At 30.9% G+C, this 25,343-nt stretch overlaps 1 protein-coding gene across 1 annotated transcript; it reads left to right on the top strand.

Annotated features, from left to right (window-relative positions):
* The first annotated feature begins 6,815 nt into the window (after nucleotides 1–6,815).
* LOC108326237 (patatin-like protein 6) lies at nucleotides 6,816–12,171 on the top strand. The gene is made up of 4 exons (XM_017559618.2): nucleotides 6,816–7,440; nucleotides 7,547–8,852; nucleotides 9,665–9,975; nucleotides 11,664–12,171. The coding sequence occupies exons 2-3, from the start codon at nucleotides 7,746–7,748 to the stop codon at nucleotides 9,932–9,934; spliced, it is 1,377 nt and encodes a 458-aa protein (XP_017415107.1). The 5' UTR covers nucleotides 6,816–7,440; nucleotides 7,547–7,745; the 3' UTR covers nucleotides 9,935–9,975; nucleotides 11,664–12,171.
* The last annotated feature ends 13,172 nt before the right edge of the window (nucleotides 12,172–25,343 follow it).

Genomic DNA, 25,343 nt, shown 5'->3' with positions numbered 1-25,343 from the left:
ACATTTTAAAACCAGGCAGACATTAGAGACACGTAGCCACGTGAGAATCAAAAATATTTAAAAAAGGTAAGGGGAGCCACGCAAGGCTTGAATGTTGGTGTTATATATTTGCAATGGAAATTACGTAAAGGATGAAAATGGAAAGTGATTGGAAAAAAGGGTAGCATTGGATGCATGTTAATTTGCAAAGAAAGGAAGTAAAACAAGTCAGTGTCTGAGTGAGGATGTCTCAGGCCATTTATAGAGAAAAAAATAATAAAAATGGGTAAGAATTTAGGAGATTAACGTGGAAAGGACCACCAAGGTTCCGGAGATCACACCTAATCTTCTTTCTAATCATAAATATATTTTTCCTTATCCAGATTCTAATTTCACAGTATAATAATCTGTTCATCCAAGTAAAGTATAACTTTTTATGTACCACTAAAAGTGAAATCATAGTTTTAAACTTTGTCAATAACAAAATAAAAAGAAGGAAAGATTTCAATTTTAAGTAAAGATAATGTATTCATAGTTGATCGATGTTGCACATTTATATGCATAGTAAAGATCTTTTTATATGAATTTATACTTAATATTAAAATAACACTTGATATTAGATAAAAATAGTTTATAGAATATTAAAAAATAAATTTTAAGTCAATAACTTTTATAAATTGATTTGAAAAACATGATTTACATCTATTTATATATTATAAAAAAATTATTTTTAATTATTATGAGATTTATTACATATTTGTACCATATAAATATCTGGTATATTTTTTATTGTTCGATTAACTTTTCTAAAAGCGTGAAAGATTGTTCATAACCTAATGCTTATGTAAACTATACGTCTTGTTCGGCAAGCCGATAGGTGTGACTACTATTAGAAATCGGTAGTATAAATTCAATATATTTTTACGAGAGTTACTTCCTTCACCACCACATACTGTTCCTAGCACCTCTTCATTCATTTTTTGCCCTTTAATAATATTTAAATGAATGTAAACATGCGTTGAATTCTTAAACGAATGTAAACATCCATGCACGAATATCAACATCCATTGAAGGAAAAACGACGAATGTCGATATTTGTCCACGGATGTTGACATCCGTTTAAGAATCATGAGTGTTGAACATATGATGTTAGCAACCCATGATAGTTGATCAAACCTTCATAGTATTTGTTGTCCAAACGAGCAATGGGAGGTTCCAGAGAAACTGTGGTGCCTATCACAATGGGTGGTGGAGAACACTAGTTTTTCAACGTTTCAGCATATAAAGGGTTGAGTGAAGGATCTTGTGCCACTGTGCCACCGAAAGTGTATAAGCGATTCGAGAAGGCAACACAATTAGCCACACCGATTGAATGTGCTCCTGAAAGTGTGACCATTTCATCTACAGACAAACCCTTTTGTCCAAAGTTATTGATGAGTTGATCAACACTGAAACCTGGTCAGGAAGATTTTGTGGCACTTCGTCACCAATAGAGACACGCTCATCTCTACGTCCTGATGAAACATAATAGTTTATGCTACGTCCTGATGAAACATAATAGTTTATGCCACCAACCTTAGAAGCATTGTCTCGTGCTGTAAAGGCCAAAATGTCAGCACATCAAAGTGAGATGCCTTCGGTAAAGAATGAGGATTTGATTCCTAGGGCAAGTTTTATTGGGAAAGTAAAATTTGTCCAGCCATTTGATGCCTTTGTTGATTTTGGTGCTTTCACAGATGGCCTTGTTCATATTTCAATTTTGAGTGATAGCTATGTTAAAGATAATGGAGAGGTGTAGGATATTTTTGAAATAAAAAAAATAGTGAGAAGGTGTAGAGAGCAATTAGGGTGGTGAAGGAAGCAACTCTCTATTTTTACAGGTAAAACACATTTACAAACTTTTGGGCAGTGATTTAGTCATCTCTAATTAAAAATCTACTTCGAAACTTATAAATACAGATAAGGAGATAAATAATGACATTTATTACAAATTAAAGACTTTATTGTGTGTTAACCAATCAAAACTGACTTGAGCTTGGAAGTGCCTTTGACAACACCCACCTACTCGATTAGAAGTTTGAAAATAAAGGATTGAAGATAATTTGATAACATAAACTTGAAACAATTTTTAAAAATTAATAAAAAAGTTTGAAGAGGTGTTAATTGTAATTCTAAACTCAACACCCAAAACAATATTTTTTCACATAATAGATAACAATAAATTTAATAAATAATAAATTTTTGGATAACCATTAATATAATAGACACAACAAGAAATGTTTTGTTGTTGGAATAGTTTCGAACTTGTGATTCTATATTATGTTAAAAATATAATTTTAAATTTAATTAAATTTTATAAATAACTTATAAAATACATTTTATATCATATGTATATTATGAAATCGTTAATTTTTAGTGATATGATAATCTATATAAACAAATTATATTGTAAAAAAACGAGGATTTTTGAGATGGAGAGAAAAGGAAGTGAATGGTTGATTGTTGAAGAGATGCCCTGGCATGGCAGACACGCATGCAAAGAATTGGGAGATGAGAAGAAGAAACAGAAAAAAAAGAAGTGTATTATGATTGATTTAGGAGAATAGCTACATTGGCATTGTAAAAGTTAAAGGAGTGGTTTATTATAGGTGAGAGTGTGAGTGGTCATTCAAATGTCTTTCAATCTATTCAAACCCAACTTGCTTCGCCCTTTTAATCACAATTGACTTATGACTCCACTAATCCCATCTTGATGTTATGTTTCCCTCTTTAAGAAGCTCCTTTTCCTTTCTCAAAGTCTTTGTGTTTGGCTATTTAATCTCTGTGGTTAATCACCAAACTTACCAGTAATGGACTTTCAATCACAATTACCCAACTATATCATTCATATTAAGTCATCACACATAATACAAAACTAAACTAATATTTAAAAACTATTATACCAATATATAATTAAAACAAGGAGAAAGAATGGCATAAAAATAACGTCTTGCCAAAATTTTCCTTCGTTTTTCGAAATTCACACACTTTCAATTATTGGTATCATGAAAATATTTTTGTTTTCTTAAAGGTGTTTTTCATTGATAATAATAATAATAATAATAAATAATTGAGTAGAAGAATGTCTTGACTATTCTCACATTTAAGTTCATTAGAGAAATTGGTTAGGGTTGGAAAATCTTTATTCAAATCCACGTTACGAAAATCGGATGTTCACTCATCGGGTTTGAGGAATGAATGATTCGGTCATTGATTAATACGGTGATTCAACTTTCCAAATACTATTTGGTGGGTCAAAAGGGTCTATCTGATCGGTTTAAATCAAATTTTAATATACTAAAAATAGGTTGAGTTGGGTTAACCCAAATACTTAAAAATAGGTTGAATTTTACATGCTCATAACAAATAGTTAAGTTAAATATTCTATTCATTATCTAGAATATTCATTGAAGATATATTTGATATCCATCTTCATATTTGGTAATATTTTCTAATCCTAGCCAAAACTAAGAAAGTAATGTGGCAAATAAATTAATAAATGCATTTTATTATGAATCACAAAGGAAAAATTTAGATTTAATTATACTTCTTTTAGTACTCTGTGTAAAATTGACGCCTATTATTATAAATAATATTTGTTAGATTAATAAAATTTGTATTTCATTGTAGTTCCTCTTAAATAATGGATATATTTACATTACTAAAATACTAATTAAAGAAGATTTTTTTATAAAAAATTAAAATAAAAAATAAAGTAAAGAAGGATTATAATGCCAATAAATATCAAATGAATGGTAAAAACAAAGTTAAATATATTTTTAATTTATGTGAAATTCAAATTTGCATATTTTCGAATCCTTGATATATTTTGGTCTTTAAACTCTAAAAACAATGAATATAGTCTTTTTAATCCAATTATATTAATTAATCTCTTTTTAGGTAGCAAAAACGTTTTCTCGAAAACATTAAAGCGAGAAAATGTCAAATAATTCAAATGTTAGCATAAAACACTTTTAACATATTAAAAAAACTTGAGGCATTTGAGTTTAAATTATTATATAAATCCAATTTTAAAGCTTGAGGACAAAAATGTATTAAAGTTTCGAACATAGACAAACTTCAATTTCACGTTGAAGTTCAAGAATTAAAAATATATTGTTCTTACAAAGTTGAATGTGTATTGTGTAAAGATTATAAGGACACTCTAAACACTTTAAATATTCAATCTCCAATATACTCATTTAGATAAGTGCATGCATAAGACACTTCGATGTTCAAATCAACCTAGTGCGTCAACAAACAATAAATGTATTAATAATTAATCAACATAATTTTTGTATCTCGTAAAACATGTTATTTATATTAATGTTCATAAGTCATTACTTGATGAACTTGGATTATGTGACCTAATCACTTAATCCTTTTTTCACTATCTTAATATATATCGAATTATCATAGCTAATTAATCTTGATGATATAGATACGTTCCAATTGAATATGTATTGACCGGATACATATTAATCTAACACGTTGATATGTATTCAATCATAAAATAGAAATATACCTAAACATGTTAAATAATGCACATACTCTAACTTAAAAAAAAATATTTAAAGCATGAATGTGTATCATACACACACACACACACACATATATATATATATATATATATATATATATATATATATATATATATATATATATATATATATATATTAATTTCATCTTTGTTTAATTTAAAATTGAATATTTCCGTAACAATTGATACTACAATTCAATGTAGCTCAAATGTCACCCTACTTTTCATGATACTCTTACCAAGTACGAGTTGAATTCAAAGAACATACCCATATGCAGTACATTTTTTTTATCTTATACAGTACGTACATAAGCGAAAATCCTTTGCAGATATTTTATCATATAAGGTGAATGGTGAGAACAACATAGTTACATAGGACATTTTGCTCAAGTACCAAGTTATATATTTCATTTCACGACAACTTAATTGATTATCATTTGAATTTGTCATAACCATTCCATCCAGGTACGCATAGCACGCCAATTTTATACTGTTGCTTTTGTTTGTGATCATGCACTATGTGTCAATATATCTATCCCTATTTCTTATCAATTACTTGTAGTGGTGATCCACACGTTAGTCACCTTTAAACAAAAAAATAAAAAAGCAAAATAGAGAGAGGAGTTAAATGAGGGCTGACGAGAAGACATTAATTAAAAAAACTATAATTAATTAAAAGAATTAATTACTTAAGAGTTAAGTTATAAAAATGACTTTAAAAAAGTTTAAGAAAAGTAATTTCAAGTAAAATAAAATGGGTTAACGTCTCAGGCCATGAGCTGAAACTTCTGAAAATAACAGCTTTTATTTTATTGTTTTCTATTGCAATCAATCACAAACCTAGAATAAATTGGTTATTCAAAAAAACTCCTAAGAAGTTAGGCAAAACCAGAGAAAACTATATACGTTGAAAGGAAACAACAATGTAACGTCGGAATTAATTTTCATTAATAAAGTTTTTTGAAGATGTGATATTTACTATTGACATGATTATAACGGTGTACATAGATTATATATAATCTCCTTCTTAAATTAAACTTTGAGATTCAATTAATACAGACTCAATTTTAAGATCACTGTTAGTTTATTTTAACAAAGGTGATATATTAAAAGAAAATCAAGATGAGTTAAAATTTACACTTGAAGGTTATTTTCCTGAATTTTGATGATTATATTTTAAATTAAATCTGAGAACAAAGGTTTAAAGAATACGATGCTTTTCACGAAGATGCGCTCATGGCTTATAATTGCTCCATTCTGTGGGGTGTTTTTACGTTGTTAATTGTAGCAGTAGGGTTGTAATTAGAGTTGAACTTTAATTGATATTTTATAATAATGCCAAGTTCATCTTATCTTTTGCATGCTTTCAAAATAAATCCTGAGTGTTATTGTACCGAGTATTCCTTCATCTTATCTTTTGCATGCTTTCAAAATAAATCCTGAGTGTTATTGTACCGAGTATTCCTAAAATTAGTGGAACTTTCTCTGAAGTTTCATTCTCATGAAAGTTATGGATATTAAGATTGATTAAGACAATAAGATTAACAAGATAAGGAGATGCCGTGAATTAAACTATAATTTTTTAATTGTTTCATAAAAGAAATACAAGGTACGATATTTGAACATAATTTACTTGCAACCGTTAGATTAAAAAAATGTTGAATGAATTTCATTCTTTATTTGCAATTTCAATAAGATTATTGTGATTGAGAGAATGAAATGTTTTTAATTATTTTTTTGGTTGCACCTGATGACCAGAAACTGTCTCCCTGTCCCTGCTGTCTTTCCTCTCCTCTCTCATGTATGCGCAAAACAAAGCGAAGTGGTCCCCACAACCCTTCGGAAGGGCAAAGCGAAATTTATTGCCAAACTACCCTATTCCTTCTTCCCCCAACAAATGCACAACTGTTTAAGAGAGGCAATATGTTATTTGATTTATCATTTAATGCAAAATTAGCGAGGACATTTGGTGTTGATAATGCATCATTAAGTTTATAATTAATAAGAAAGGTGTTGCCAAGAATGGATGTGAAGTGTATACGGTAGAAATTGGGGAATTGCAACGTTGATCACGGAGCAATAGTGTTGGTGCAATCTGAGCCATGGATGGCGAGCACCACGATTGACGGTGTACAAGTGTCGGTGGCTCATTGGTGATGACGCTGAATTGCTCCAACACAATTCCTGTTCTGGGACCCATCACCTGTCCCACTTCTCTACTTCTCTATAGTTGAGTTGAGGAGGCCACAAACACAAACGTTACACCTCTCTCTCTCTTCCTTTCTCTTTCTCTCTCTCTTTCTCGTTTCTTATTATTTGTATTTGTTTTTTCCATGACCAGAAAGGCTAAACTGTAGAAGCCTAAAGAACAGTGAATAGTTGTGATGGTAAAAGGATAAAAAAAGTGAAAGAATGAATGGGTATATATATGTGTGGGAGTATACAGATATAGATATAGATATGGTGGTGCAGCTGTGGTGATTTGGCATTTTCTGGTTTTTGTTCGGTGCTTGTTGGTTGGTTGGTTTGTTGGTTCCACTTGATGTTTACATAGAGGAGCTAGCTTAGCTACTTTGGGCAAAAGAAACCCAGAGAAACGCAGACCCAACTGCACCTGCTGCTCATACACTGGGAAAGAAGGAGCCCCTTTACGCTTTAGCCAAAAAACCCATACTTTTTGTACCACAGAATCATTACTCTCACTCGGAGTTTCAGTTTCAGTTTCTCACTGATAGCGAGTGTTGCAGTTTTTAGTGCTCAGACAAATAATATAATTTGCGTTTGGGGCGATTGGAGAAGGAACACCAGCAGAGCGATTGTGAAATCAAAAATGTTGTTTTCGAATTGTCATCTTGGTTGGTTCAGCATTCTTGTCAAATGAGGTATGTGTTTTTGGAATGTTCTAATTCGTAGCACGCCTTCGAATCTTCAACGCCAAAACCCCCCCTTCTAGAATAAAATTCATTTTCCTCTTTATTTCTTTTACAGGTTTCGCAGGTGAATTTTTTTCGACGCGCAGGTTTAATTGCATGCAATAGACACGAAATATGTTTTAAACACCATGCTGGCGAATCTCCTTGTTCTGTTTTGAGACGGAAAACAAAATAAAAAGTGTTTCTTTTGTTTCGTAAAAGATTTCGAAAAAAAAAACATTCCTGTAAAAATTTGAAGGAAGACAAAGAGAAAAATGGATTGTGCGAATGAGTTAGAAATGCAAGAACCGAGCATTGAGACGGATAAGCTTAGCTACGAAATCTTCTCCATTCTCGAAAGCAAGTTCCTCTTCGGCTACGACGATCCGAAGCTCTGGTTTCCCAAACAAATACCTCCCAAGCCGGAATCTGAGGCCCCCCCGAACGTCACCGCTGTGGACGGCGTCTCTTCCGTCAAGAACCAGCGTGGAAAGATATGCATTCTCGCCATCGACGGAGGCGGCATGCGCGGGATTCTCGCCGGAAAAGCCCTGGCCTACCTGGAATCAGCGCTGAAGAAAAAATCAGGCGACCAGAACGCCACCATCGCGGACTACTTCGACGTTGCAGCTGGCGCCGGAGTAGGTGGCATCTTCACGGCGATGCTCTTCGCAACGAAGGACCACCGGCGGCCGATTTTCGCCGCCGAGGACACATGGCGGTTTCTCGCGGAGAAAGGAAGCAAGTTCTACCGCGCGGGTAGCGGGGGTGGGTTCTTGAAGAGGTTGCTTTCCGGCGGGTCAAGTTCAGTGTCGACGGCGACGGCCGGTTTGGAGAAGGCTGTGAAAGAAGCGTTCACGGCAGAGAAGGGTGGGAGTTTGACGCTGAAGGACACGATAAAACCGGTATTGATTCCGTGCTACGACTTATCGAGTACGGCGCCGTTTTTGTTCTCACGTGCGGACGCGTTGGAAACGGATAGCTTCGATTTTCGGTTGTGGGAGGTGTGTCGAGCGACCTCGGCCGAACCCGGTTTGTTTGAACCGGTTCAGATGCGTTCCGTGGACGGTCAGACAAAGTGCGTGGCGGTGGACGGAGGGTTGGCGATGAGTAACCCAACGGGCGCGGCAATCACGCACGTGCTGCACAACAAACAAGAGTTTCCTTTCGTGCGCGGCGTGGAGGACCTTCTGGTTCTGTCCCTCGGAACGGGTCAACTCTTGGAGGTGAGTTACGACTTTGACCGCGTCAAACGCTGGAAGGCCAAGGATTGGGCCCGGCCCATGGCCCGCATTTCTGGCGACGGGTCATCGGACCTGGTCGACCAGGCCGTCGCCATGGCCTTTGGTCATAGCCGCAGCACCAATTATGTCCGCATTCAGGTAATTTTAATTTTGAATTTTGAATATTTTTTGGTGGGGCCAGTTACTGAATTTTGTGCTTAGTCAAATTGTGAATTGTCTAAATGTCACAATTAGGCTTTGAATAATTTGAATAAATGGAAATGGAAACTGTTAATGGGTGTCAATTTATTTTTCTCTTTTCCGGTAACTGGTTGAGTTTGTGAACTCCATCAACGTCAATGGTGTATTAAATGGAGTCAATTTCACACCAGCCGGAGGGTAGGGGGTGTGGGGTTTCCGTAGGGGATCTGTTGTGTGTTGTCTGGATGTAGCAAGTTGATGAGTATGTATGGGACAGCATAGCTGGATTTGGACTTGTTATGGGATATCTATTGATGGATGGGTATTAATAAATGTTGTGCTTTTTGTTCATTTTTAACTCTGTTTCCATGTTAAGGAAACCTTCCCATTCTCGAGCAACTTGGATTTGCTCATGAAATGGATACACATACACATACACATTGCATTTTGTCACTTGGATTCATTGAAAGAATGCCCAATTCAGACTCTTCCTTAAATAGAGCCGTGTCGTGCGAAGTGGAAAACCTTTTTAAGTTTAGTCACAACTATTAATAAAAGCCCATTCCATATTGGTTGGGATTGTGATCACCAAAAGTTTTTATTTAATTTCCTTTATGGTCGTTAATTTTGTCCTTTTCATTCGAGTGTGTGATGGTGGCTGGCATTGAAATCTTACTGACACCGTCCATGATGTAGAGATGAATGTAATATTTAGCAGGGTATATTTCAGTTTTACACGATGGATGTTCTGATGAATTGTTATGTGACAGGCAAATGGGTCGAGCATGGGGCGTTGTGGACCCAATGTGGATACAGATTCAAGTCCCGGCAACGTAAAGATGATGGTTGGAATAGCAGAGGAAATGTTGAAGCAGGAGAATGTAGAGTCGGTGCTGTTTGGAGGAAAGAGAATTGGGGAACAGAGTAACTTCGAGAAACTTGACTGGTTTGCCGGAGAACTTGTTCAGGAGCATCAGAGGAGGAGCTGCAGAATAGCTCCCACTGTTGCTTTCAAGCAAGCTACCCCAAAAGCGACTTAGGCCATGCCCAACACTACAAAAGAATCTACCTAAAGAAAAAGGTAACCACTCTTTCCTGTTTTGTTTTGTGTTTACCTCAATGATTTATAGTCATCCTTTCAAAGAAAGAGTTTTAGGGGACCCGCTGAATAAATTACCAAAGGGAAGGCATCCTAATTAAAATAATGATGCCGATTAAACACTATTCAGGTGTTTTTGTTTTCACTTTTACTAAATAAAACATGCCCGACATCACATTGTCCATTTAATCAAAATCACACCAGCATTTATTGTGTCCATGGTATGACAGAATAACATTGTTAAATTCTTTTTCCTGTTCAGTCATTTTGTTAGCTAACTTGAAAGCTTGTTCTCCGAATGAACCCCTTCCTATTTTTTTTTAATATTTTCTTTTTTGCTGTTCTCTTGCTGAACATAGTATTTGTAAAATTAATTGGTGGGGGAGGATCACCTACCTGTGGATGTCTTGTAGTGAAATATGATACAGATTCATCCTAACTACTCCAATTAAATTTCATTGACTAACATTGAATTGTTATCAAGAACAGGTGCTGAATTTGTCAGCTTCTGTGTATGCGTGGACGTCAACTTGTCTAAGCTGTGTCCTTATTAGCTCAGTATATATTATCAAATCTTAGAACAGGCAATATGTCGTATAGAAGGAAGATGAAAGAACATAGGTGATGTCGGGCCACCGACACTCGTTGTTAGTATTGGGAAAGGGCATTGTGGTCAATTTATTTCAAAAGGGGAAAAGCAGGATGGGAACTTGGAAGATGTTAATAGGGTATTTTGATCATAAAGAATGAGATCATGGCGGGACAGCCTTAAAAGTATTTCCGTAGTCCTGAAAAGGTGCTTCTCATGTCATCATGCCAAGGGCGGTTTGGGTGGGGTGGTTGACTATTAACTTTCTGCTTCAGGGTAAATCAAATTAAGTATGGAGATCCTTAACTAGCTAACTCCGTGTAGAGGGCATTCAGGTAATTTTATTGAAATTCTGATTTTCACTAGTTGTAGGTCATACCCTAATGAAGTAGGTTCCTCTTTTTCCTGAGGTTTGTCGTTTCTTGTTTCCTCCCTCCTTCTATCCGTCTATTTGATTGCATATCTTCTATATCTTTTCCAACCAAAGATGGTAGTTTTCTATGCCATGGAATAAATGACCCGGCCTAATTCATCTTTTGAAGTTACTGTGAGATTTCGCAGAAACCGGTTTTCTTACTTTAATGGAGTATGTTTCTGGGGTTCGTATGGGAAATTAACTTTTTACATAATTTTGACCAAATAAAGAACATTTGGGCAGTCAAAGAGAAATTGGTTGGTTTGTAAGATTCGGGGAAGTATGACTGACTATTAGGGGAGCAATGAAATGGAGACAACATTACCAGGCATGAGCACTTGAACAGATCTTCTTTTTAAAAAAGAAAATTACTGAACAAAAGGTATTCGCTATTCGGTCACTGGTCACATGTCCCCTGTAAAGGGAGAATGTTCAATAGATGCTTAAAACTCCAGACATTTTCCTTTCAAACTCTGGAATGATTATGTTTGCCAACCCCAATGGCCAATGAGATTCTACGAAATTGAAGTTAGAAGCAATATGATTGTTTTCACTGTCTAATTGTTGAAAGTGTAAAGAATTTCATCATGTCAATTGCAAAATCCTTGTTGTATCTGATGCGAATTGTATGTAAAAGATTTTGACTTGGGGTTTGATTTGTTGCAGGGAAAAACCGATACAGGAGGAAGCAGGAGGAAGGGAAAAAAATTAAAAAAGAAAAAAAAGAAGAAAAGAAAAGAGCAGATAGTAGTAGTAGTATAGCAGCTTTACTTTTTGAGGATTAGACAAAGAAGGTTAGGGAGTCGAGTGAAAAGGACAAGTGGTGTAAAAAGGGTGGAAAATCTTTGTGGGATACTTTGCTCTCTGGAAGGCAGACATTGTGGTGTCCACTCTACCTTTCTATTAGGGTAAGAAACCAAGAAAGAAAAAGCCAAGTGTCTGAGTTTAAGCTTTTTAGGGTCAAACATGAATCGAGTGTGAATTTTTTATTTTTAAAATCAAAATTCCGGGTGGTAAATTCCCTCACATTCTTCCATTCTAGTTTCCTTTTTTGTTCAATTATGTTTTGTAAATCTCTTATATTTAAAAAAGTTTCATCACTGCTTCAAAGAAACTATGAAGGTGGTGGGCTACATTCTTATTTTAAATTTCAAATATGTGGCCATTCTTGTCTCACCGCAGATTAATTTTTGTTCTCAAGCTTGTTATTTTCATTCTGTATTCTTTTTTACTGATCACCTGCCTCGCAAGTTGTGGCAATCATGTTCTTAGCTTGGTACTATCGGATTTAATGTTGATTATGAAATTAAAATTATTAAATTATGTCATCTTCTGATTGATGATAACAGTTTTGGATGTTATCAATACATGATTACTAATCTAACGTGACACCAAGGATTTCATTCCATTCACAAATTACACTTTATTGTTATTATAGATTTATCAATATTGATTTGTCTACATCGAATCAGTTATTGATGTCGTTGCTAAATTAAATATGATTAATATAACCCGTCACTAAAACATAGACCAAAATAAATAAACTTATCAACTAAAAGTATACTTAGGTCATCATAAAATTTGCAAAGTTTTATTTATTTTTTAATTTAAATCATGGCCTCATAATTCATTGTAAGGTTTTCTTTTTTAACAATCTAAAAGCATGATTGTGTAAATTACTAGATTTTATCTTGTAAGAATATAAATTATGAATGAGTTTTAGTTTGAAGTTTGGAAAAGTGAATGGCTACGTTGGTGTCTGTGTGAAGTGGTAGTTATAGGAGAAGTAGCCGTTATTCTCGGAGCTGTTTGCATTGTGTGTGTTGTGGAACGTAACCTAACCAGAGCGAATAACAACTAATGAAAAATTGAGGGCGGTCTAATCCGTGCGCATGCTGTGAAGTCATGGGGTACGGTTTTATCCGCTTCTAAGCAGACCAACAAACTTATCCAACATCATCGTCATAATACACGTGTTATAAAACTAACATAAAGTAACAATAGTATAAACATTAACTATTTATTGTTTACTTGTATTATGATAACAAATCATATTTTAATAGGTTGTGGTAATAATAATAACAAAAATAATAAAATAATGATATCAACGGTAATATTGGTAACAAAATACGTAAGTCATGATGACAACAATAAAAATGGAATAACAAAAAATAAGATGGCAATGTTGATAAATGGAATATAATAATAGAAACAATGACATTAACTACGAGATATGATTAGTATGATGCAAAATACAACAATATACAGTTACTGTAATGGAGGTGAAAGAAAAAAAAAATCAGATTATTTTGTGCTAATGTCATTTAACTAATTTCCCTTATTGTAACTACAATAAATAGTTTATTGTAGCAGGATATAATATTGATCATATAATATGTTATTATAGAGTTAGATCTGACCGATCGGGTATGATTGTGTGCTGAATAAAATGGATCGAACGGCAAGGGGTACGAAAAGAGATTTCAGTTTGATCACGACAACAATTAAACAAAGTTAAAACGCAATCAATATGGTAACATGGCAGTCGGCACAAAACTTTTTGAATGACTGTTCTATCTTTGTATCAAATCCTCTAAATTTCTTGTGCGCTTCCTTGGATTTTCACTTGTATAATTCAGGTAAATTTTTTAAAATAAATTAAAAAATATAATGCTCAAAGTTCAACAGAAATATGTAAACTAGATAAAGAATATTATATTTAAACTCTAAAATGTAAAATATTTTAATATACAAATTGAGCAATAGTATAGAAAGCCTAACAGATAAGAAAAAAGAAGTGAAAGCATAAGATATGGTGGGCATTACTTTTGATTCTCCGTAATTGAGGGTAACCTACCCTACCTTTTTTAACTTTTAGGGACTTGTTGGGCCTTTTTGATTTGTTTACAAATTTGCTTTTGGATACAGATTTTCCTTTATGCTTTGAGAGTGTTTGAATTTAGTAACCATCTGAGAGAGTTCATTCTGAGAACAGGATTTGATAATGATCCATAAATGCCATTTGTATAGTTAATTAATTTAAACCACAAATTCTAAGTTCTTACAAAGAAAAAGACAATAACAAGACACACCCATTTGTTATTTACCCAATGCATGTGTCGTTATCATGAATGATTTAACTCTCTAAGATCGAATTTGGAGGAATATGAATCCATGTAATAAGGTGGTCTAAAAGACCAAAACACGACCCTACCATTGTTTCACATGCATGAGGAGACAAGAAATATGTTCTACTATTCCAGTGAAAAAGTTAACGTTGACAGTGTTTTACACCAACTATTCAACAGTTGTTTTGTTTTTTTTTTTTGCAATTTTTAAGTGATCATGCATCAAAATCCTACACCACTACTGTTTCATCCTTTCCGTCCTATCTTTCAGAAAGATACTTTTCCCTTATCAGTTTCCCACCTAATTAAATTCCCATCTTCTAATCAAACAGACATAAAGATAAAATTCATGGATTTTTGTCAATTCTTGCTTTTTTTGACATTTTTGTCTTCCTTTGATCACATTTAGCGTCTCATAGTTAGTACGGTGCTTTCTCCATCTTTTCCACTGTTCAATCTGAAAGATACCCTGCATTTGGCCAAACCAGCTTATACACACAAACATATAAAGAATTAAGCTTTCTAGCTTTATAGAAAGAGGCTCGGCCTCATTAAAATAATGTCACCATCTTATTAGAAAAATAAAGTATATCCATTGGTGGAAGTTCTTACTTAATTCCCTGTTTGGAAATAGCTAAAAGAAAGTGCAATCCTTTGATAAAATAAGTGAGTTTTAAAGTGATTGTTGTAGCTGGTGCAGAGTCGTTGTTTGAAGAAAAATAATAGTGGGTACGTTGCTTTTTGTCATGTTCATTGTGGCTATTCATCTTTTCCGTGTACATGCCATTTGTCTTCATAACCTACTAATATATAATCTTCATATTAATATTGATGTTTTTTTTATTTGGTACTGCCTTCAACCACAGGGCTACTTATCTTTAATTTGGCTAATTTGGCATATGGTATCGTATAAATTTAATACTATTCTGGTCTTTATGTTATGGATGACCAAACTTCATAATGGAATCTTTCTTATAGTATTCAAAATTATTGGTTTATCCTCTTCCATTTGGCCATTTTCCCTTTTTTGTTCCCACCCGTTTTCATTATTAATGGGATTAGCATGCTTCTAGGGCCCAAAAACACGACTTTCTACTAAACTCTATAAAATAATTACATTATAATAACACTGAAAATGATCACAATGATAATGACAAATTCCACTAATCATAAAAATAATATACAGTTTACGTCACTAATTGCTTGGTCTCGCTTCTTCTTTTTTTCTCTTGAGTCATCATCATGTGTGAACTGAAACACAATGAAAAAGGTAATCATAATCAATCGTATGTGGCCGTAGCTGTTGCTATTGGATTAGAAGGACTGCTAACTGAAAGTGATGACAAAAAAAATAATAAGAATTTATATTATAATGTGAGAGATTAAGTCCCTGTTTAAGTGCCGTGTTCACAAGAACTTCTTATTTGGGTTTATTATCAGAGACTTCAACTTCACCATGAATTGCATCTTTTTCCTAACACATGCCACTATGAATTGGAATGAGAATGATGGGTACCTCCATTGCTAAGCTGCTTAATTAATTAATTTACCAATAATAACTATTAGAGTCTCTTCATTTTGATTAACAGGCAAGGGCCAAATTAACTAAACAATCCTATAATGTTGAAGGACTTGCATTAGGCAGTTGTTGATTTGTTGGTGAAGAAGTGTAGAATTTAAACTATATGATTAGTTATGTACATGTGTTTGTTCATACTAATTAAAATGTGCCTAACACCTGGTTGTCCTAATTTGTTACCAAACACACAATATAATCCTGACATTAGTACATGTTTGTGTACAGTGTTAGATTTTTAAAAAGTATGAAAAAACACGCATCACATATTACATAAAATATGTTATTAGATTATGACTAGGAATCACTTTTTTCCCTAAAATATCCTTAATTACGTTCTCGTCAGATTTTATATATACTCACAAATGTTTTTTATTTTAATTAAAAATGACAAAATAATAATCTACTCGCAAATATTATATATATATATATATATATATATATATATATATATATATATATAATATTGTGAGCTATTTTTATTAGATATTTTTCTATGAATGAAATTATAAAAATAGAAATATCAGTAAAACATACATTGACAATTAGCTTACTGTTTAAAATTTGATTTTATAAATCTATGTTTCTTTATTTAGATTTATCAAATTGAATAAAAAAATAACTTTACTTAAATTTCTACTCTCTTGTACATCTCATTTGAAATAACTCTTTACATAAACTAATTTTAATTATATTAATATTTCGTTAAGTTATTCTTTTATTATACTTCAAGATTATATTTTCAATAATTAATTTTAATAATCTTATTTAAAAGTTCATGACTATTAAAAATTTACAAACATCTTTTACGCTGACACTCAACTAATAATACCAAGACAGGTAAGTGTTGTCATTTTTAATGATGCCAACATGATTAGTTACATTATAAAAAGTAATTTATAATTTGATAGATTGAAATTATAAAAAGAAAATATTATATTACAGTTAATAATAAATATATATCTCTTAAGAAAAGAACATTGGGGTTATTTTTATTTGATAAGCTATTGGAAGGTTATTTATTTACATTTACTTTTATAAAATAAATTGTTTTGGTCTTATTTTAATGAAAAGAAAGGTCCCATTAACCTAAGCATTAAGAAAGAAATGGTTTAGTTATAGATAATTTCAATAAATAAAATAAAATAGTCATATAATTTCACTAAATAAATAAAGCTGTCATTGGGTATATCTAATCATATATTCCATTCAGATCCTTCAGTTTCAACGACCAGATTAGTTAAAAAACAAACATTAATGATTGAAATGTGACACGTGACTAATAAATTTAATGAAGAATTGATAAAGTTTCAAAAAGATAAACACAGTATAGGGTGAATATAGCAATCTCAAATCGATCAAACAAGGAACTAACATAAATTGAGCAAGAATATTATTATGAAAGATTAAAAGAGATTATATAAAGTAAAGTAGTTCAAATGTGTATTAAAGTCAAATCAAGCAAATACGACATATCACAAACTATAAGCTGTCGTCTATATGAGTCATCATTGTGGATAGAAACAAAAACTACAATTTCAAAGCAATTATATTTGTGATGAAATTCAATTTTATTTAATTTCTTTATTATGTCTATTTCTTTTGCTAAACATTATTGGTCGTTAGTTATCATGGATTGTTGAATGAGATTGAAAGACAATGACTGATACATTGTTTGGATAGATTTAGGAGATATTCCTTTAATATTAACTATGTTCTTTTAAGTATTTATAATTCCAAAAGAAAGTAACCAATTAAAAAAAAAAAGAGAATCTTAACCAGTGCAGTGGAGGAAGATACACGTAATTTCACTGTATTTTATTTTATGTTGAAATTCAAAATAACTAACTCTATTAATTAAAATAATATAAATTCATATGATATATTAATAAAGATAAAAATATCTTTTAATTTTTTTATGTAAATCAAATAAATTATTAATTACAATTATATAATATTTATTAACTTTTTTCTTTAAGTAACACAACATTAAGAATTATTATTGAGCAATGCTCTTAAGACACGGGTTAACAAGACAAAAAAAAATCGAATCTCAATCAATAGGAGATTTAATCTAAATCTCTAGAGAAATAATTCATTATAAATAAAGAATTTAAGACGGAAAGAAAAAAAACAATATAATAATATTTAATATTCGTGCCTTAACTCCTTTATAAAACAATAATAATATATTTATTTTATATGATTTTTATCTTTATAAAAATAACCCATTTGTTTGATATATTTAGCTTTTATTATTATAACTAAGGATAGATAAACACTAATTCATGTGCAGACTTATCTAACACCAATCATATCATATTTTTTTAAAATATATAACAATTTAAGAAAAATCACCTATAAAATTAAAAATATTAAGTATGATATAGGATAAGAGTGCAAAAATTTAAGTGTTCAATAAATTTTTCTCCTATAACTGAAAATGTTACGAGAATTATTATGTTACGAGAATTAGAAGACAAACATGATGTTTACTAAATAATAAATATTAAAATGAATATTTATTGTACAATCTTTTTTTTATATTAAATAGTGATTTTAGATACATTTATGAATTTTAGTGTTAGTATTCTAAGTTAGATTTCTAGTTGTTGGATGAGTGGATTTTCAATACTACTTGTTGAGTTAGTAATTGTTTTGGACTAGTGAAAGTGTTCATTCATTTCAATGTTAAGTTACTCTTGTGTTGTTTAATGTAATCTTATAAGATGTTAAGATAAATTTGTATATTTGATTTGTATAAAAATGAATGATACTAATATAAAGAATATTGTTTGAGTTTTTTTTAGTGTATGTATGAGAATTCAATATTATAAATTATTCGGACGGTCTAATAATTATAGATTCATGTAGAAAAAATATTATATGTGTTGAAAGAAGTATAAAGTCTTAGTATATGAATTTTATCTTGGAACTAATATTATGTGTAATAGGATGAATTTATTGATAAAATTCTGCACAACAGTATTTGTCAGAGGAGTATGATATAATACATGCATTTAGATAAATAAATATTATTTAAAGTCTTTCATTGTAATATGTTTGTTTTTATGTATGACTTTTATAAAATACTAATTCAATTTCTATTATGTGAAATATTTATTGTGTTGTTTTTTTTCTTGTATGATAATCACCTTAAATAATATAAACAGAAGAGAAAATAAAAATTGACCTATGATTATATTTTGGATAACTATAATTATTTGTTTCTTAAATATTAGTCTACTGATGTTTATCTTATAATATTTAACATATTAAAATGCAATGTTGTGCAAAACATATATGTAAGGGATAAGGTCTGGGGGAGCATTAGACACACAACCCGAAACCAAATGGCACACATCTTAAGCAAGTTTTTTATTATATAATTTTTTTTTTAATAGAAAATTTTATAAATTTTAAAAAACTTAAATTTGAAGAATTTAAATTTCTTAAAGTTAAGAGTTTAGAAAACTTATCCAGGATATTCAATTTTTGTAGTATTTCTTTTAACGTTTTAATTAGATTTCCTTAATTAAGCTTTATAATTCTTATTCGTTTTATACTTTTTAAGAAGAGATTTGATTGCGCAATAATTAAAATTTTAAAGAGTTCTCATGATAGTTGAGAATTGGATTTTAATTAAATTTTAAAAAGGAGTAATGGTTTTTTTTTTACTATAAGAAAATTTTAAGATGGATATATAAATTTTGACATGAATGTTATTATTAAGTAGTGTCTTTGGGTTTTTTCATAATTACGATCCTAAAGGATTGTGGTATAGAATGAGTTTATAAAATATTATCGACTTCCACACATATGTTAAAAGGTATGTGAATTTAAATCCTAAATAAAGATAACAAAATTGAGTATCATATTTTAAAATTTAAATTGAAAATAAAGTCAACTCTTTATATATAAATTGAACTCATATTTTATTTGATGTTCTATTTTTTCAAATACTCATTATTTAAAACATTTATCACGTACCACATATTATATATGTTTCGTTTACAATAAAACTAACACTTTTTATGTGACATTATTTTAAATTATTACTAAATATAAAAAATATCATTATGTACTTATAGATAAAAAGTAATTATTATAAACTTTAAATAAAAAAATGAATTGACATTTCTATAAATATATATATATATATATATATATATATATATATCAGAAATATTAAATAAATATTAATTCATACCAATTATTTGACAAAAAATGGTTACATGAAATACAATAAATAATCTTATTAATATTAATAAATATTATAATTAACATTAAAAGAAATCATATCAACATTGATCGATAAATTTATTTAATATGGATAAAATAAAACTAATCATAGCTTATTTGTTTTTATAAATATTGATAAAAAAATATTTTAAATAACATCAATTAAAAATAATATTGTCAATGTTGATTAAAATAATTATTCTTTACATTTATAAACCTTAAGATTATTGATAAAATAAAATATAATTAAAGTTAACACCTATCTATATAAAAAAATAACTTTGAAAATAATGGTAAAAAATAATTAGTTTTATTTTAAACTAAAACAATAGTTAACAAAATAATATTAAATTGATGATATTTAAACATTAGTTGAGTCTACAACAAACTAAGTTAAATAGATTTACTAAATCAAAATAAACTTGAAGAGACAATATAATAAATAAAACAAGATAAAATATAGATAATTTCTTGTTTTTATTTTTATTTTGGTAAAACTTAAATTATCCAATTGTACATAGTAAAACTACTCTCATAAATTCTTAATTAATATTTTAAATTAGTTTTGAAAGTAAATTATTTTCCTAAAATTCATCAGTCAGACACAAGTTTTCATAACTTATTCCTTTTATTTTTGAGAAAAAAGTAAAAATACTTATTTTATAATTATATAAATTATTTAGTTATGAAATTTAAGAAATATTTAAAATTTAAAATCACTCTTTCATTATAAAGTAGATATCACTTTGCGAGAAAAATATTCAAATATGATGATATCTAATTAAAGACAAACCAACTAAGATACTTTAACAACCTAGATCGGCTTACCTTTCAGGACTGACAAAGTTTGAATACTTAGTCTTAATCAAATTTTAACCCAAATGATTATACTAATTATTTATTATTTGACTAAGACACTTGTATGTGATTTCATAGATTCATGCTGAAATTAGGATATTCTCCCATTCTTTGTCTTCAAATTCCCACGAATATTTGAAGAATTTCAAAATCGGAAAAAAGAATAAATAATATATCTATTCGTAAGCGGTGCTGATTTTTATTTTTTACAATTATTTATCTTATAAATCTTGTTAAATTAATTTTATTAGCTAATACTATGAAAGTTTTATAATAATAATGCATAACTATTAAATGTTTTAAATATTATTATTATCGATTTTCAGACGATAAAAAATAAACTTACATATTTTGTTAAACTTAAGTCTATAATAAATTTATACTTGTAAAATTAATAGACAAAATTATGTTAGGGGAATACAGCTTAATTGGTTTAGCATGGTATGTAAGTTATATTAAATTTTTGTGTGTTCAATTTCTATGAATCAAGAAAACTATTAAGACTAAAAAAATACATATGTATATGGAACCGTTCGCACTGTAAAGTGTACCTTACATGAAATGACTTTTTAAATATAATTAGAAAATAATTTTAACACATACATTTTATTATGCAATATCTAACATCCCATAAATACAGTCATAAACCATACAAATAGAATATTCACATATATTAATATATCAATTCAGTCTTACAATTAAAGAGAATAAAGTACGCTCTTAGCCGAACAGCCTTACGTAAGCTAATAGAAATAAAGATGTTCAATCTAAGCATACCTGACCGAACGGTTTACAAAATAGAAATACCGAACGGTCAAATTAATCAAAAAGGGAAGGGGTCATTCTAATACAGCACTCTAATCTAACTAAACTAAACAGATAACCGAACGTACTACTGTTCGGCCTTCACTTCAACATCGACGAGATTTTCTTCCTCTAAGATTCCTTCTTCAAGCGTCTCCTCAAGCAACGCCTCTCCATCTGCTCACATCCACACGGATGATCATTGCAAGACAAGGACGGACGTACAAGGACGAGACAACACAAGGAAAAACGAAGGGTAAGCTTATTGAATTTAATTCAAGTAATAACATGCATTTCATATCACATCAAACATATCGAATAATTCACAACATATAATTCAATCAATTCTTTAACTCAATCAATTCCTGATACTAGACTGATTGTCTGGACCGTATGAATTCTGTGTAGCTACGACGTTCATGCACCCGGGTGATACAGTAACTGGGATTTTCATCAGCTACCACCCGAGGTTAGTCCGTTCCGTCCAAAGTACATTTATGGACTAAGACCTCCTGCCGTTCCCACACATGACATACTCCCCTCTACTTGAGGACGAGCACTCACGGAACATCAGGATGAATCATCAGCTAAGCTTTGTCCACATTCATACTTTACAAATTCCAACTTTCATCCAAGAGTCGTTCCTCTCTAGAACGCTCGTTCAAAATCCACAACCATCATTTCATCTCATATACTGTTCATTCTTTATAATTTTTCACTTTAATATCATTTCCATCTTCCGTTCCAATTACATAAAATGACGAGCGTCCAGCCCTCTTCATAACGAGGACGAACGTTAAAAACGAGACCGAGAAATCCTCGTTTCAGAACAGAATAAAACCGACACATATCAGATGACGAACGTCATTACCACTCGAATCAGTTGAATGAACTGACTCTAGAACGATCCGATCAATACTCATAATAAGTTAAGTACAAAGGCTCTAGGCCGAATCCAAATGGATAGAGACACCACAAGACGAGTAAATAACTATACCGAGAACAATTCAATTATAGAAACTGACGGCCAGTCAATGACCGAACGCGGTAATACGTATTTACTGAAATTTTGGACGAACGCTATTTCCACTCGTTTGGTAATTAAAGACAAGGACGAGCGTTCGGTATAAGACCGAGCGCCACTCATAACGTCCGCTTTGGGTCGAGACCCATCGTTGATTTGAACTCATAATAGAAAAAGTAATAAGAGTAATATAGGATAGTGAAGATAGAATTCATAATGACTAAGTATCCAGTTATGTTTACAAGTTTCTCAATTCCTCACACAACACTCAGGATATCTACGTTTTGGCCGAACGCTCAAACGTAGCACTTAATGCAAGAGGGCGTTCGTCCTCAACTATAATTCTTTCCAAATGAAAGAATTCAATTTCACAGAAGTTTGGTAACAACACCGAACGGTCAAGGACCGTTCAATGACGAACGTTCATTATCATAGGAAATTCATATTCAAAGTTTCATTTACATTAAACTCATTTCTCAGCATAAACTTTCATACTTTCAAATACTCATATCATAGTACATTTCATGATTCTCATACCTAAACTCATAATCATAATCATATACCAACAATCAAATAATACAGATCATACTTCATGCAACACACAGAACATTCATACAATACAATACAAACATACGAATTAAATTGAATAAGCTTCCCTTACCTGGATCAGTGGTGAACGTCCTAAGAGTATTATTTTGATTCGTCCAACTACAGCTTTCTACCCTCAACGATTTTTCTTAATTCCTCCAACTAAGTCTAACCATAAAAAAAAAATACAGAAGAATTTAGATTGTACCCCTGCATACAACCAAATCTTGGTTTTGCATGTAACCCAAAAATGAACAGCTAAGGTCGAGAACTTACCAGCTTCAGACTCTGAAACTGTTCGGTCCAGCAAGAAGCTCACGACGCCGGGAGTACTTCTATGGTTTCTGAATGATGAACGGAGAAGAGAAAGGATGAGTTTCAGTAGAGAGAAGGAAGAGTTTTCTAGAGAGAAGGAGGAGAAAATGGATATTCAGAGTTTGGGGAGGAAGACGGTGCGTGCAGAGGAGAGTGAACAGGGTTTTCAGAAAAATCATTTTTGTCTGCCCACGTCCAAATGAATGTGCGCTCTCCTGTGGACACCTGTCCTCCACTACTGATTTTCGAATCTTTCATTCTTGACACTTGGCGTGCAGAGTTTTGGGTGGGTTTTTAATGATTCTGAGCAGGGTTTTAGGCGCATTAATGAGATTAAACAGGTGGGGTTTGGGTTAAATTTCCGAGGTCTGACACAATATATATATATATATATATATATATATATATATATATATATATATATATATAATTTTTAAATATATAAGTTATATTTTAAATTTACAATGAACGATTTAAATTATGAAGTAATACCATTTTTAAAATTTTAACGAATTTTTTAAAAAAAGTTCTTTGAATTTAATTTAGAATAAGGCGAAAAAACAACTTGAAAACGACAAGTAGTTAAAATAATAGGTACAGAAAAAAATAATGGTAAAAGAAAAGCAGTTTATAATAGTTGAGAGATTTTTCCTTAATTTTCTTACTTAATAAAAACGAAAGAGATAACAAGATGTTAAAAATGTTTCATAAGTAATTGACAAGAGTGAGATACTCAGAGTATCACTTGTGTGTTGATAAGAAAAAAAAAATCTCTAAATTGTGTATCTAGTTTAATGTGTTTGTTTAAACTCTTTTAAGAAAAGTCAAAATGCATTGTTTAATAATATGTCTGATTATTTGCAGAAGCTATTTTGAGTGTTTTTACATAGAAAAGCAGAAATTATAACTAGTATGTTGAAATAAAAAGTGTTTTTTCGGAATTGTGACTAAATAAAGTACTATTTTTTAAACAATTACCCTAAGTTAAAGTGAACGGTAAAACCCATAGAGGACGAAATGGATTTCTAAAATAAGTTTGGTTGCGTTCTCAATTTACCTTTACTAACCATGATTGGATTTCTAATATTGTTCGTGCTCCTCTGTTAAGAAACAAAATGGATGTAAAGCTGAATATACGTAGATCATTCATTCAATTTTAAATTTTCATAATGTTTAAAAGAGTAAAATGCACTTTATTTTTGAAAGATCTATTAAATTGTCCTTTACATATTAAAACTATATGTTTCCCTCTCTCCATGGATAAAACTACACTATATCCTATTTCACTTTTAATTTCCAAGCATGTTAACTACTATTTAAAAAAAAAAATCATTAAAAATATCTTGCAAACTTTCTTACCAAAAAGATGTGAGCATCACCCTAGCCCTCCCTGAAAGATATCTCTACCTCCGTTTTATTTGTATTGAAATAATTTCATGGCTAAAATGTTATTATTATTATTTTCATTTAAAAAGACTTTTGGTTGTTAGAAAATCATTTTGTTTACATTTCAGAATGATTATTTCAAAATGTTAAATAATTTCCTACCTACATTAACTATTATTTCATTTATAAAAATTGTTCTTAGTGGAAAAAAAATTAATAGAGAACTGCAATGTTCAAATATATGTACGGATACAAAAAGAATGACTGAAACCTTCTGTGCCACTATTCATGTCCATATTCCAAACAGCGTGAATGAAAAAGGTCACTTTTTGTAAATTTGAGTCGACTATATTGTGATATTTTATGATTTAGGGTGGTAATTTGTAGTGGTACGCACTTACGGTGAATTTCTACTTCTTACATAC

Source organism: Vigna angularis, chromosome 3, assembly GCF_016808095.1.
Source record: "Vigna angularis cultivar LongXiaoDou No.4 chromosome 3, ASM1680809v1, whole genome shotgun sequence".
NCBI classification, from domain to species: Eukaryota; Viridiplantae; Streptophyta; class Magnoliopsida; order Fabales; family Fabaceae; genus Vigna; species Vigna angularis.
The sequence above is the reverse complement of the archived record's forward strand: the minus strand, read 5'-3'. Positions and strand labels throughout refer to the sequence as shown.